Source organism: Plectropomus leopardus, chromosome 7 (assembly GCF_008729295.1).
Source record: "Plectropomus leopardus isolate mb chromosome 7, YSFRI_Pleo_2.0, whole genome shotgun sequence".
In the NCBI taxonomy this organism is placed as follows: Eukaryota; Metazoa; Chordata; class Actinopteri; order Perciformes; family Serranidae; genus Plectropomus; species Plectropomus leopardus.
Genome location: NC_056469.1, coordinates 25582248 through 25598859, shown reverse-complemented (window position 1 = coordinate 25598859; position 16612 = coordinate 25582248). Strand labels below are relative to the sequence as shown.

Sequence of the window (16612 nt, the reverse complement as noted above, 5' to 3'; positions counted from 1 at the left end):
GCTGCGTTAAAAGATAATAAAAGCCTTTAATTCAGACATTATTGGATCCTGTTAGAGTTAAATGCAGAATTGTATCTGTCTGTAATATCGCGCTGTATAACCCTTTGTATTGAATCATCTGTGCTTTTGTTGTGAAAGCTTCTCCTTGTGCTCTGTTGTCTTAAAACACTCCTTTCTTAAACAGTAAAGCTCTGATGGTCTCTTAATCTGGGCAGCCGGTATCAGAAGCCTACCAGGCTCCCGTCTCACCCGCTGTTCCCCCTCTGCTCCGTCATTGTAATGAGGATTCCAGTGTATGTTTTGGCTAACCGGATTTGCCCTTTGTATTTACCCTACTTTCTCCCTCTTGGCCGGCTTTAGTAAGCAGTGGTTGAGGATGCAGTCAAATATATCGTTCTTTGTATAACACTCCTCTCTGTGCCATATACAGCGTTCTTCTTCTGCATATGCTCGGCCAAGGAGACGTCTTCAAAGACCCCATATATCCCCATATATAATCCATGCTGCCCCTATAGCTGATACCCTTTTCATAAGGTTAAGAGAGAGGTCGGTGAATAACAGCCATTTGTTACATATAATCATGTAATCCCCCTCCATTCAAGGCAAAAAAAACCCCAGGCTGCTACTAATGATTATTATAATTTGATGTATTGATGTTTTTCTGATTTACACACGAACATTTATAAATAGACACAAACATACATACAGTACACACATCTACATACATGTTAGGTATATGTCACTAAAACACACAAACAAAATACCTCCTACCTCATTACAGGTAAAAAAAAATTCTTCTTCAGTAAGATGACAGAAGAAATAAGATAATTTTGCTTTATCTTGATCTGTACCGAACAAAGATTTATTTTCTCAAGTTTGAAGAGTATGTTTTGTGTTGTCATATATCTCTGTAGCACAACTATACTCCATTTAAAATGGTATATATTTTGGTGTATATTTTGCCTTTAACAATAAGTGCCTGTGATTTGGATGTTGCACTTTTCAAAAATGCGATTTTTAAAAAATTTGATTCATTGTTCAACCGTATTTAAAGGTCGGGTTTGCAGGATTTAGGGCATCTATTGGCAGAAATTGTTTGTAATATGGCTATGTTTTCATTGGGTTATAATAACCTAGAAATAAGAATCGTTGTGTTTTTGTTACCTTGGACTGAGCCGTTTATATCAGCTTATGGAGTGGGTCCTCTATGCAGTCCTTGATGTTGTTTCTACAGTAGCCCAAATGGACAAATCATACACTGGCTCAAGATTAGACCATTAGCATTTTTGCATCAGCCATCATAGTTCTCCTAAACGCTTGGCACAAGGGAGAAGTTTCATTTGTGCAACTTCACTGCCAGATGCTACTAAATCCTATACACCTCACTTTTTGATTAAATGAGTGAATTAATCCCCAAAATTGCTAATTATTCTTTTGAGTACTGAACACATTGCATGCTCAACAAAAGAGGTCTTTTTCCTGTTCTAAAAATATTAAAGTGAAGATTGGGACAGGTAAAACTGATTACAAGTCAGCTTTATTCACTCATGTATAGTTTAGTTTATTTAACATGGATTTCACAGCAGCATTGTAATTGTACGTTCATGCACAAGAAGCAGATGCGCTGTGTTTAATGTTTGCAGCAAAAAGCTAATTTGCAATATCTGTCCACAGAAGCTTTTTAAACTTGGGTCAGTTTTCTTCACTTGCATGTAAACCTCTAAATCCAGAAAGAAAATTTGTTTGATTTCTTTCAAAAACATGGAAGAAAAAAAAACATAATGAGGATCCTGCAAACTGCAAAAAAATATGTGAAAAGGAAATTATCCGAAAAGTAGCTGGGGGCATGATTAGATATGATCAAAAAGAGAGGCAAATGTCTAGAAAACTATTTTTCTATTTATCTTAATTATACGTTTAAAATTATGTTACAGATTTTTTAGCACTTTCTTGAGGTCATTTTCTTGCCCCGTTTTCATTTTCAGTTTGTGATATATATATTTTTGCTGATTTTAAGGTGATTTTCTTGTAACTTTTTATTAATTTCTTGCTATTTTTGGGCCGTTTCTTGCTAAGTTGCTTGTAGCCCTTCCATGTTTCTTTAAAAGAAATCAAGCCAATGTGCTCAGGTATTAAAGGGTTAAAAGTGAAAATTGTGAAAAAGAAAAGAAAATACATTCACCACAAATACATCTGCAAATCCATACACAGAAATCTCTCTTATACCTGAAGTGTTACAGTGTTACAGACTAAAAACAGAGCAGCTCACTTACTTCAGCCTGAGTGAGGCACAGTGCTTTACACTCCCAAGAGCATCTTTCGAGTAACTGCGTCTGACATTTTGATCCTAACTTTACTCAGGTGATCACTGCTCATAAATTGTCTCCGCTGCTCCCTAATGAAGGAGGGACGCGGCGGTTTGCAGAGCTCGCAGTGACCTTTCTGTCCTCCCTGTTCAGGAAGTCCTTCACCTCTCCTCGCCCCCTCTGCTCTTCCTTCACATCCTGGTTGCTCTAACCCTTCCTTACTTCCCTCCTGCAGGGTGGAGGAGGGGGACCAGTGGCAGTAGAAAATGGCTGCCATGACAACGGTGCCCAGCTATACCCCTTCAATATGGGTGAGAATGTGTCACGCCCTCCCCCGGCTGGACCTCACCATGCAGATGAAGGACAACATCTTTGTCCCCGACAGCTGGGAGTACCAGCAGGTAACGGACACCTGCCACACCACATGCTGCACTGTAACTGTCCAATCTGAGCTGCCACGTTGCGTAATCATTACAATTGCCCCACTTGCATTTATAACTGTGCAGGTATATTGTGCTACAATTAAGTGACCGGATGATGGGCAATTTGCTCTTTAAATTGGTCCATAAATTCCTGAATAATGGTGGCATTTACAGTCCTTTAAAACACCCCTCATGCCAACTCATTGACCTAATTATTGGTGGGAAGATTGCACTCGACCCCTCCAAGAGCCCCTTAGCTCATCATGTCTAATCTACCTTTTTTTTTTTTTTGCTGTACTGCTCTTCTGAACTTGTGCCTCTGTGCATGCAAACTGTAGATATTTTAATGCTTTCGGGGAGTGCATGAGATTCAACATGGTCCTCTAGCAGGTTTCCACATCTGCTGCTGTCTGCACGCTCCTGCACTGTGCAGGTTCTGCTGCAAAATTGCAAGGTTTCATCCTTTTTTTTCCCCCTCCAACAGGCTCTCATACAAAATGCTCCAGCCAGCAGTGTCTCAGTGCGTGTTTGTGACTTCTCTGCGGTACAAAAAAAAAAAAAAAAGGAGGGGGGACGCAAATTATCCTGCAGAACAGAAAGACAAAAGAGACTGAAAGTGCTCCGAGAGGGAGAATGAGAGAGGGAATGAGTAATGCGAGGAGGTTGTTGAACAGAAGACCGGGCAGAGAGAGAGTGAGAGTGGGAGTGAGAGAGAGTGGCAGTGAATGTATTTAAGTAGGTCACAGATTATTAATAGAGATTCAGTGGTGTGGATAGAAAGAAAGAGAGGGGAGAGTGGGGGAGAGAACGAGGGAGAGCGTGGGGAAAGAGGGGTTGGGTGGAGTGGAGCGATGGGGAGGGGCTTTGGGAAGAGCAGGAGGTGAGACGGAGAGAAGGTGGAGGAATGGGGAGTGACAGACGGGCAGATGGATGAAGGATAATACTGTAGATATGTGTGGAGCAAAACGCATTTCAGTAATGTTGACTTTATGACATGGAGCCTGATCAAAAGCAGAGTCTGATATGGCTTAGTGACATTAATATTTGCCGTGGTGCAGATCAGGGATTGATGGGTTAACCCTTCGAAACATGGGGCCACATAAATTTCCTCGTGCTGCTTTCAGATGCCTTTGATTTGATTTGGAAATTTATTTCGAACACTCCATGACTTGGTTTACATATTCAAAAAGGATTGAGAAGAAGTACAAATGTATTTAATCTCACCCCTTCTCCATAAGTCATTGCTTTCTCATCGATTTAAACCTAAACTCAAATTAATTAAACATATATGCATAAAACCCCAAATCCAATATCTACAAATATGCATCATTATTTATAAAAAACAAGAGGAAGATAAACTAGGAAAAAATAAATATTAAGTAACCAAATATATAAACAGTAACCCCTGTAAACACCTGGTTACTGTAAAAACTTCATCTCTGTACCTCGTGAAAATCACGTTTTTATACGTTATTTTAAACTGGTTTATATTAGGAAATTGTTTTAGCTCCATTAAAACTGTTCCATAGTTTAACTCGACAGACTGATGTACAAAAACTATAGTTTTGAAATTGAATTTTCCCCTTAAATTATAACTCCCCTCTTAATTACTGAGAAATATCACAGTTATTGAAACCTTTTAACACTGAGCAATTTGGCTTGATTTCTTTCAAAAACATGTGAAAAAAGCAATGAGCAACTTGGTAATAAATGTTTCACAAATTGCAAGGAACTAGTAGATTAAGGAAATTATTTTTACAAAGCTAAGTAAAATTGGCACATTTTTGATTATCATAATTACATATTTAAAATGATGTTATAAATTATTATAATATTTAAGCTTTTTTTTCCAGGAAATTTCTGTCTGTTTTTTTTCTTTTTTTTCTTTTATCCACTAATTCTTACTAATTTTCAGGCAATTTTCTTGTACTTTTTACTAAATTCTTGCCAATTTTAGGCACATTTATTCTTTCGTTGCTTATTGCCTTTTACTCATTCCCATGTTTTTGAATGAAATAAAGCTAATTTTCTCAGGTTGCAAAGCGTTAAAACCTTTGGAATAAGTATTAATTGGTCGATAAACATCTCATATTAATTGTGTTAAATTCCCGTATTTGTTTGTTATGCTTGCATAAAGCATGTATCTGCATCCTTGATTTTTCCTGCCTCTTTGAAGCACACAGTTTGTACTCTCATACCTTTTTAATCACCATCTCCTGCTGCTTAATGGGGGCGGGACAATGTGACAAGCCATGGAATTTAACAGGATTAGTTGGTATTTTACTCTCTCAAATTGCTCTTCTCCACTTGTAAAAATGGAATCAAAGTGCCAGTTTTCACATCCAGTGACTCATACCTTTCTTCTCCTCCTCTTCCTCTTCTCTCAGACTCTGCTGGTTCTGTCCAGTTTGTCAGCCATCGCTCTCGTCATCTCCCTCTTGGTGGTCCTCTCCTTCCTCATACACTACTGCTGCTGTCACCGTGGTGACCGGAGTGAGGGCTCGGAGGAAGAGGAGGAGGACGAAGATGCCAGCACAGGTCACGGCTACAGCGGGAAGAAGGGGCGGGGCATCTGCTGTGTCACGTGGGTGGCGGTGGCGGCTGTCACGCTGTGCTGGTGAGAAGGAAGACTCAGATATTATTGTCAGCCACAGAGCTCTTTAATTTAATAACAACATACACAGGTCATGGAAGAAAAAATAAGATCTCAAGTCCACTGCAACAGTGTAAAATACTCCATTAGGAGATAAAAAAAGCTTTGGTTAAAATCTTATATTAGTAGGAGTACATAATCAGCAAAGGATAAAGTATGACTTCATAACAGTCACAAGTAGTGACTACTTTACAGGTTATGATTTTACAATCTTCTAAGATATACAATCAGTACAACCTGAACAACCTGAAACAGCAACAACTTTAAAATGTCCCTCAGACATAAATGCATCTATTAAAATAATAATACAATAATATAGCTTAATATATAACAATATTATAATTACAGGTTCCCTTTGTATAATTAGTGCTTATGTTTTTGAAATTCAAAGTACACTTTGCTGATAGACTTTTACTTTAAGTTGAGCATTTTAGTATTCTGATATTTCTACTTCAGGAAGAAAGATCTGAATACTGCTTCAATCACTAATTGTTAGATTATTAACACTGATGCATCAATGCAAAAGCAGCATTTTAATAACATAAAGCTGGTGAAAGTCCTGGTCCAGCTAGGTTACACTTGTTTAGTCCAGTGGTGCCCAACCGAGGTGTCGGCCCTCTGCACTGGGACCCAAAATAAATCTGAGGGATTAATGGTGATTAATGCTGTAGGACAGAAGAAAAAACAAATGTCTGAAGCATATTTTTTTTCTCTACGTTTTGGACTTCTTAGCCTTTTTCTGAAAAATATTGGAATATTTGACCTATTTAAGCCTGAAACTTACAGTATTATTTTGATCAATTACTTTAAATTGTTGAACATTTTGAGAATAAGGCTTATTCACTCATGTCTATACTGTAGCTGGAGCCAACAGCTGGTTAGCTTAGCTTAGCATAAAGACTGTAAACACTTGGAAACAGTCGCCCTGGCTCTGTCAAAGGGTAACAAAACCGCCTATCAGCACCTTTAAAGCAAAGGAACTAACATGCTATATTTACAAATATGTAGCTTTATATTTACATACAGACACAAGAGTCTTCTCATCTAACTCTGACGCAAGAAAGAAAATAAGAATATCTCCCAAAATGTCAAACTAGTCCTTTTAAATGACACCAAGTGTGAAGTGAAAATCAACAATGCTTAAAACCACAGGTTTATAGGTGCTGTATATGACATTCAGAGCATTAAAAAAGCAATAGACCACTGTTTGCTATTGTCACAGCAAACACAACTAAGGCACTCGATACTGTTACTTCAGGCAAACACTCATCTAGGGCTTCCAGAGCTTTGCTGCCCATGTAAATATATGTTTGCCTAAAGGATGTGGGCCTGTGGCCTTGTACACCCAGAATTGATCAGATGGTCGTCATTTGATCAGCTTGCTCCCAATGGTCCAACACTGCTGAGCATTTATTTGTATTTTTAACATTATTTGACATTAAACATGCTGACATGCATGACTTGAAACAAAATTTATCAGGGAAAAAGAGGAAACTCCATCGTCCATCTTCCTCGAGGCTCTCAGAAACATCTGTCACCTGCAGTCCACACCTGGTCCAAATCGTCTCTGTTATGGCACACCCCTTTTCAAATAAACAAAGGCTCTCAACCCGGTAGGCCCAACCAGCCTAGCATAACAGTCAAAACAGCCAATAGAGACAGTGTGACGTGACACTTAGTGAAGAAATGACAGAATAAAGTCTCTCTGTGTGTTGGAATCTGAACTTCTCTGTTTTTTGTTGCAGTTGACAGTCCAGCTGCATTTGCATGTTAGTTAATGTGAGTCCCTAAATGTGTATCCCACTGGCTAGCAAATTGCCACGACTTTATACATATATACTTTATACTTACCCCTTTAATTGTGTGGCAGTTACTGCTCATAACGCCATCACGACCCACAGCAGCGACACAGAAGCGCATCGCCCTCCCGCTCAACACCGTTAACTCTGTCAGCACTGTTGCCGTTGTTAGCAATGTTTGTGCTGTTAGCACTGATAGCTGCTAGCCGCCGATTCATCTCCTCCAAATTGAGAGTGATATGAAGACAATACTGGCTCAGACTCTGTATCATAAAATGCTCTGAATGTTGCATACAGCTGATTTAATTTTTAAAGCCGCATTGCATGTCATAAGCTTATCTTATGGCTTTTATGTAAAACCTCAAACTCCAAATGAACCAGTAAATATAGCTGTCAGATAAATTGAGCAAAAACTTCCTCTGAAGCAGCATAAGCACCTCAACGTTTAACTTAAAGGGACAGTTCCCACTAATACCAAAAATATATGTTTTTCCTCTTACATGTAGTGCTATTTATCAGTCTGGATATTTTTGGTGTGAATTGCCGAGTGTTGGAGATATCGGCCGTAGAGACATCTGCTTTCTCTTCAATATAATGGAACTAGATGGCACTCGGCTTGAGGTGCTCAAAGCAGCAAAAAAAAAAATACATTTGAAAAACTCAACGGCAATGTATCTTTGTTTCATGTGGAACTAATTCTTTCTACAGAAATACACCTGCCAATCGTATCATGGCGCAGAAGGAAGTGTGCTTCTACTGCGAGCTCACCTAACACTACTAATCTAGCTAATGCTACAGCCAAAGAGGACGCCATTAATGTTTAGATCTTCGTCCATGAATAGATGCGCGCTTCCTTTTAGAGTTGTCAGGTGTAGTTCGGTAGAAAGAAAGTAGTTCCTACGTGGTCTGTGGATTATCTTGAGTAAACAGCTCATGATTTATGGAAAGAGACATTTCTATTGAATTTTTCAAGTATATTTTTTTGGCGCTTTGAGCACCACAAGCAGAGTACCATCTAGTTCCATAATATTGGAGAGAAGATAGACATCTCTATAGCCGACATCTCCAACACTCTGCAACTCACACCAAAACAATCTAGACTGATAAATAGCACTTCAAGTAAGAGAAAAAAAATATGCATTTTGGAATTTGGGGTGAACTGTCCCTTTAAGGACGGTACTTTTAGGTGGAAATGCAACAAGGCTGTGAATCACAAGCTGTCATCCTCACCATCGTCATGTGCTTTTTAGTCTCTCACACAGTCACCAATGTCACTGGAGAAGAGAGGATGGCAGGGTGACAGCTGATGGTCACGTTAAGTTGCTGTTTACCAACCAAGGCCCATGTGACAGTGCTGTGCGTGCTAGTTTGTGTGCGTTTCCTCATCACTGTGTGTGTGAGGATGATCTCAGCGCGCCCACCTGCAGTACAGCAGTCATTTACCCACCAGTGTTTCCCTTAGATCTGGTGACCATGCAGTCATCAAGTCAGTGCACTGTCTCTATATGTCTTTATAAAGAAATCCTGCTTGACATCTGTCCAGGACACTCTTGTACAGCAGAAGTCACTAAGGAGAAGCTCGGCCGCCCGTCAGACCTTTTAAATCTAAAGCTACAGGCGCAGCTGTGTGCTGTAATAAAATTATTGTGCAATTTAATGCTTCAGCAGTGCTTGTTATTGTATTCCAGTCCATTCCCCGCATGGTTAAATGCACTGTGACCATATCGTTATATCACAGAACATAATGTACTGGGGATCTGATTTCAGCTGTCATAATGATGTCATCATATACAGACTGTAGGTTGATGCGGCTCGTGTCTCCCCCTTATGGCTCATAATGTAATGTGATGTACTCCTCTGATGCTCCACAGCCTCCTACGCTAGACTGTATGAAAAAATAATGCAGCAGTTTACCTCTTGAAAATATTTCATGTGACACCCTTTCCTCCAGATGGTGGCCTTTTTGTCACAAGCACAAAAAAAAACAAAACATTTGAAATGCAGCTGCATTAGACGGCGTTCACATTTGGCAGCTTGAAATGCAAAGCACACACAGACGCAGACACACATTCCTCCTTTTCCCTTTCCCCCCTGCTTTCTAATCTGGGTCACATACTTTGTGGGAGATTGGGTCATACCATTCCTCTCGGGTTTGAGGGGATTTGACGAACATCTGGCCTGAGCCTTAATCTGAATATTTGAATAACAGAAAGATGTGTAAACATGTCGCTATGTTTAACATTTCGAATATTTTCCTTGCTGGAGCTTAGCCGCTGAGTGCTAAGAGTCAGCTTTTTTCCCCATCATCTGTTTATTCCTTCCCCTGCGCTCCACTGTTGATACACTCATCCAGAGCACACATATCCCATCCTCTCCAGCTCCATCTCCTTGTGTCACATTCATTTAAAATGTACATACACACTGAATTAAACATTACATTTATGCCCCTGCTATCTGTTCTTCTACCCCCTTCTCCCCCTCTCTCACACACACACACACATATATACATCCACACGTTCCCACAGTGTTTTCATCTTGCTTTTTTTCTCTCCCTTTGCAGTGTTGCCATAGGCATCGGTTTCTATGGCAACAGCGAGGCTAATGATGGGATGTATCAGTTGACCTCGTCTCTTCTCACAGCCAATTATACGCTAGCTTCCATCGATCTGCTGGTGAGTGCTGCAAGTCAGCGAGTAAACTGTCATGCAGAATATCTAACCTGCTTCTCTGTGTGTGTGTGTGTGTGTGTGTGTGTGTGTGTGTGTGTGTGTGTGCGCTCATGTGGTCTGCAGAGAGAGAGAGAAAATCAGATACAAACTTGTGTTTTTATCGATTTCCCTGTGGTCAGACAGTGGTTTATGTGTCAGACTGCTAAATGTCCTCCTCCCACTGTAGTGAGAAACAGGTCAGGAGAACCAGAGAACAATATTCATCTGTGTCAGTCATTTCAGCTAACTACGATTCATAACAAAGAAATGAACATATCAGTTGTTAGAATTAGAGCAGGATGTCTAATATGACCCAAAATTTGACCCAGTGGAAAGAAAGAGGGACACTGGACAGAATAATATTTAGAATACGCTTACGCTTAGTCAATATAAACACATGTTTGCTAAAAGTGAAGAATAACTAACATTTAACAAGTAACTGCGTCTAACCAGAGATGGGCACAAACACACTGAAAAGTACCATGTTACAAATTAAATACTTGCTTATCAAATGTATCAAAATATAATATGTTTTGGTTGTCAGACCTTCATCGGGTTAAATTAAAAAAACTGATTTTTTTAAAAAACATTTACAGATAATGCCTACTCAGGTGAGACCAATCAAATGGGGAATGGACTGCACTTGTGAAGCACTTTTCTAGCGTCAAACTCAAAACGCTTTCACACACACATTCACACACTGGTGGGTGAGGCTACTGTACACAGTGCCACCTGCCACTCAGTAGCCATTCACACACACACACACACACTTCAATGGCGCAGCCACAGGAGCAATTTGGGATTCAGTATTTTTCCCAAGGATACTTCAACTTCTTGACTGGAGTAGCCGGGGATCGAACCACTGACCTTCAAACTAGAAGACAACCTGCTCTGCCTCTGAGCAACAGCGAGCTGAGATTGCAATCAGCTCCACAGTCTGCGAGTATTTAGCCTGTCAGAGGACACCTCCCACCATCAGATATGTTATGTCACCGCAAAAAACTAGTTTAAAAACAGTTAATACCAACTATGTCTAACAAGGCAGCAATCAAAACAGGCTACTGGTAAAATACCAGGGCAGAATCATAACAATATCATGTAATTTTTGGACAACTTGTATACATTGCCGAACAGGAGGAAGGCAGTCGTATTGCAAAACTGAAAAACCATAATCAACAATATCACAGAAACAACATTGTAGGAAAATTACATTAAAAAAGTATAAATATGCATAAAAATAGAAAATACATTCATGTATTTTTAATACTTATACATATTTGAATGACTTTTTCTCTGTTCTTTTATTCAGTCTGATGAACAGAACAACAAAGGTTTTTGAATTTAATAGGACAACATGCGAGAATTCTCTCTTTTTCTCATCTATGGACAATTTCCATCTACGCACCTCTCCACAAGTTTTTCAAAGGTGTGCATGAGCCTCCACATTAAAGTTCATCAAAATAAACTATAAAATATGGTATGAGAAATATAATAATGTTAAGTACAAAAAAAAAAAACAAATTCTACACAAACTGATATCACATATTAGGCATATGGTAGCATAAATATGGGTCTGGATCTAAACTTAAACCCCCTACATTAAAAAAGATGAGCTCTGCTAATTTCAAACATCACACATCTGAAGTGGCTGATCTGAATATCTCTGCAGTGGGAGGCTGCGAATTCAGATGGTGCATGCTGGGTGATTTCAGTCACTCAAAGCGACCATTGACTGAGTGAAGGGCCAGTTGAAGTGAAACTGGGGGAGCTGAACAGTTAGGCCGCGGTCATGCTCTAGTTCTTTTAGATCACAATAAGGCCAGGCATTTAGCAGATGCCTTTTTCAAGAGCAATAAATATGTGTGTGGAAAGTAAATATCTGAGATCTCCAACTTTACAACCTGAGTGCAAAAGACCAAAAACAGCAGGACAACAAATGAAATATGGTCGTTCACATGAGCAGGTCACATGTAGCCAAAAATCTGTGACAATCGATAGAGCGAGGAGCTTCATTACAGTTGCATTGATTAGTATTGGTATTAATTACACAGTAAATCTATATTTGCACACAGGGATGTATGTACAAGTATGTAATAAACGGGTAAGATATTGGATAATAACATAGAAGCATCACAAAAAAAGCAGTAGCTGCAAAAAAATAGGCTTAAATGATGTTATTCTGAATGAGGCAGATAACAAATTATTTATCATGATTTATACAAAACAAAACGACTTTTCTCTTAACCAGCTGAAGAGATCTAGAGATTTTGTTTATGAAAGAGTATTTTCAGTTTAACCCCTTGAAACCTAAGCAAATTGGCTTTACTTCGTGGGAAGAAGGCAACAATGCAAGAAGAAATAACCCCAAAATTAGCAAGAAAATAGTAAAACAGTACAAGAAAATTACCCAAAAAAAACAACAAAAAAAAGAAAATGAGCTGGTCAAGAGCTTTTTCTGACATAATTTTGATTATGCAATTATGATTAATACATATAAAGTTTTCCCCTAGTTTTTTGTTTTGTTTTTTTGCCCTAGCTTTAAAAAAAAAACATTTTCTAAATCTAAAAATTTCTTGCAATTTGTGAAACATTTCTGACCAAGTAAGTCATTGCCTTTTCCCCATGTTTTTGAAAAAAATGTCATCAATAATTGTCAAAGGCCTCTGGAAACAGTACAAGAAAAGTGTGTTAAAAAAGGGTTAACCAGTTTAAGAGACCTTGATATGTTTTGTATTCAAGAGTATTTTCATGTTAAGGGGAAAGGAAATTAGAAATATCACTTTTATGTTTAAGTCTGCAAGTCAGAGTACAAGTGATGGATTTTTCTCTGCTTTAACTTTAACTCGTCTCATATATTATGAGGGATGCATTAGCAGGCTGCAGCACAGAGATAACCACAATCTTCTGCTCTTTATCTCAAAGAAAAAACAACTCTGAGCCAACCATGATTTTATGAGCGTCATCAGCTCTAGTTTGTGGTTTCCGTTCCACTTAACTCCCCTCACATTCTTCTATCCTCTTTAAGATTTCAGACACAATTTCTGGGCTGCAGCTGTCTATTTCCGGCCCCCTGACCTCTCTGGAGGAGCTCTTTACTGGCAGTAAACCCTTCCTGGTGTCGACACGGAACTGCCGAAGGTTATCTGAGAACGTCATCAACCTCCTCTCCTCCATCTCGCTGGCTCGGTCCAGTGTGGACGCAGGTCTGGGGAATGACAGTATCAGCGGGGCGTCCATTATACCTCTAACACCAGTACCTCCCTCTGTGGCCCCGACAGTGGTGCCTACCAGCGGCTTGATGCCCAGCCCCTTCTCACCTGGCTGGGCGGCCAACACGCTGATGGTCAATGAGGACTACAGGTGAGGCTGCAGTCCACATCTCCATCTTTATTTAAAAACTGAAAAGTATATCTTTAATTTGGATCAAACATTGTCAATAAATTATTTAATAACATTAGATTAAATGATACAATGTGCCGCCGGGATTAGGGATGCCAAATGTTAACAGTTACTTGATTAACCGCTGAAAATATTTTTGACTGGTCATGCACGTCAGTCTATAAGTTAATTTTGCTGACCTTTAGTTTACTGCCCTGAGCGCCATCTGAGTCTGGAGTGACCTAGCTAGCAGCCATGCTCATTTGGCTATTACTGCTTGTAATGCTGTCCCGAACCAATAACATTGCTGTAGACACATTGCACCCACCCTCCAGTCTGCGACTTTGCATTTCCTAGGATGGTGAAGATCTGACCCACCCCTTTCTGAATTCTCAATTTGCCCCTGATCTCCAGGACCCCAGGAAAGCTGCAGATTATTAAGGCAGCACGCGTCTGCCTTGTTAGCACTGTTGCTAATACCTGCCTCTGAGCTTTTCCAAACTGATCTTTACTGATAATTGTCAATAGCCAGGATGGTCTTCAGGGGCCAACGGGCCCTTTTTACTCCCCTAGTGTGAGCTGTCAGGTTGTGGCTTGACAATTGGTCCGTACATTGTGAGCACATTAATCGTGAGCTTTGGCTTTACATTGCAGACGATTTACTGGTACAGTATAAGTTGAAATCAAACAACATTTCTAAAATTGTACAGTGTATCCCCAGCCTTAGGGGCGTGTATTTCCAAATTCAATACATATCTCAATACATAGCCCACTATCAGGGGAGTAGATTTTGTTTGGATATTAGAGGGGGGGCCGATATGAAGTGTTGGGTTTGGGGGTCAAATTTCCTGCGCTCTGGTGATTTTTTTTGTTGTTGCACCAATTGGTGAATTTTCTGCATAATGGTGTAAATATTTTTAATTTTGTCAAAATGAAAGTCCTCTGCTACTTTCATGTTTTTATTAGGGAGAGAAAAATGCACCTGTTCCAAGTTCTGACAGGCATATGTCTCCTGAACTTACACAGAAGACAGATATGATACACGAATTTCGTAACGTAACGAATTACATAATCCTGTACACCGTGAGTCAAAGCCAATTCATCAGAATTTGTTGTAGCTTAAATTTAGTAACCTTTCTCAGAAAAAAACTGCGTCATTTGTCTTTCACTGGAGGGAAAATACCTTTTACCCAATTCATTTCACCTCAGACCTATTAACAGGAAATACCTTAATCAACATACATTACATAAACAGCAGCGTTTTTAGTTAGAAATGGGTATTGCATGATAATGTCCTTATAATCACAAACAACCCTCTTTCCATTGGACTTCTGAAGAAAACCAACCTGCAAAATTAAGTCTAACTATGATATTATAATAATTAATCCCATAGTCAAAAAGATTTTATATTTTTAACCTAAATCAACAACAAAAAAAAGTTTTTAGTAGCTGAATTAAAGAAACATCAATATTTCCTAATTTTGTGTTCCATGTTTGGAATCAGAAATAACAAGTTAATCTTTACTGCCATACCAACAACAGTAAACATTATGCGATGATCAGCTTTCTGGGAAATAAGAGTTAATCTCTTTCCCAGTCTGCCTTGATTGATAGCTGTTTATATTCTTTTTCTTCTTACAATCTGACCACCATCTGATAGTTTTGCTCGTAAACGTATGTGCTCGTCTCAGTAATTGTGCAAGAAATAATAATCCCTCCAAAGCATGTTTTATGTCTCCAATAAAAATAGATGGCGTAACTCCATTCTTCTACTAACACAATCTGGATTCTTGTTTCTTCCACTTACAAAACTCGTTGTCCCCCAAGTCTGATCTGTCAGTTTTCCACTCCAGAAGTTTAACAATGACATAAACATATTGATTTACTTAGATAGTAAAAAAGATCTTTTTGCAGCTCTCAAAGAGATGTAACACAACCCAAAAAAAAAAAGATTCAGAACAACTATAAAGTCTGTGTGTCTTGCACCCATAGCCTTATTTCCACTGCACAAAAAAAACTGCTACTGCTCACCAACATCTTGATTTTTAATGCAATGGGAATGCGTACAATCTGCATTCACATCCAAGTCAATTGACTTTGCACTAGTTTCGTCTGTTTAGCGTCTTCGAACAATCAGGTGAACACTAATTTAAGCTCCTTAACCGCAGAGATGTAATTACATGCTGCCACTAATTACTGTCTGTCTCTGCCTTAGCAGCGCTAACACATCGATCCAAATTAGTCTGTACTTAGTTTGACAAAGTGACTGAAAAAGTGCCGCTTTTTACTTTTCACCTGTTGCACAGACACATCAAAACAAATCCCTACACTCGTCTGCTGCAGAGCCGTGTACACAGCTCTGCTCCACTGGCAATGGGAAAGCAGTCTATTGCCTATTTTTAGCGGTTTTATCTGTGTTTAAAAAATCTGCGGGTGAATGCTGATTTTCGTGGGGAAGGGGTTTATGCCGAATTTGTGGTGGAGCCTTTTGCAATGCTGTGCCCAGGGGCCCATTGTCTTAAAGTCGGCCCCTGATTCTGAGAAGTTGATGTGGAAAATGAGCAGATTTTTAGGAGGATGCACATAAACCATCTGGATCGATTTCACAATTATCAACACATACACACTGCTTATCACTGACATGCCGCTGCTCTCAGTGTTATAGGAGTTTGAGGAAACTGTCCAAATCAGCTTTTTTTTTTTTTTTATAAATGTTGCATGTTTGTGAAGTTGGCTTGTTTTTTTGAGGTATTGTAATGGAAACTTTCCTTTCAACAATGATAAACTGTTCTGATACTTAATGGGCCACTGGGATGCAATTATATCCCATATTGCATAATAACAATATGAAATTACTGCTTCTCATAAACTAACCACACAGCACACACAGAGGATGTAATGTATCCCATCTCCTTAGCCAGTGAGAGGTTAAATTAAGTTCAGCCTCATTTTAACTTCATCACTTCCCTGTTCTCATATAGTGGATTGTCTGCCATATCTAAGAGGCAAATAAAGCTATTCAAGCTGACCAAAGACACACACTGAGTGGATGTCTCACTTCTGTTTTAGAGACATATCCCGGATCAGCAGAGCTAACAGAATCCTAATAATCTTATTACACTTCTCAGCAGTTTTAATTCTGGGAACAGTGGAACAAAAATAGCAAATTTTAATCCCAGATCAGGTGGAAAAAAAATGAATATGATGAAAGAAACGCTGCATATTTCCCATATCACCCAAAACATACTGACTAAGATGACAAATCAAATCTAATAAGCTTTTTGATAAATTAACAGGTTGCTGAGCTTAAAAGTTCAACGAAAAAAGAAGACAATCTGGTGAACAT

General features: G+C 39.1%; 1 protein-coding gene across 1 annotated transcript in view; it reads left to right on the top strand.

Moving 5' to 3' along the window:
• ttyh1 (tweety family member 1) overlaps positions 1–16612 on the top strand; it is a 33697-nt gene that overhangs the window by 4636 nt on the left and 12449 nt on the right. The window contains 4 exon segments of the mRNA XM_042489162.1: positions 2542–2707; positions 5116–5345; positions 9741–9852; positions 12914–13248. Of these exon segments, the coding sequence (XP_042345096.1) occupies positions 2573–2707; positions 5116–5345; positions 9741–9852; positions 12914–13248 (812 nt within the window). The 5' untranslated portion in view covers positions 2542–2572.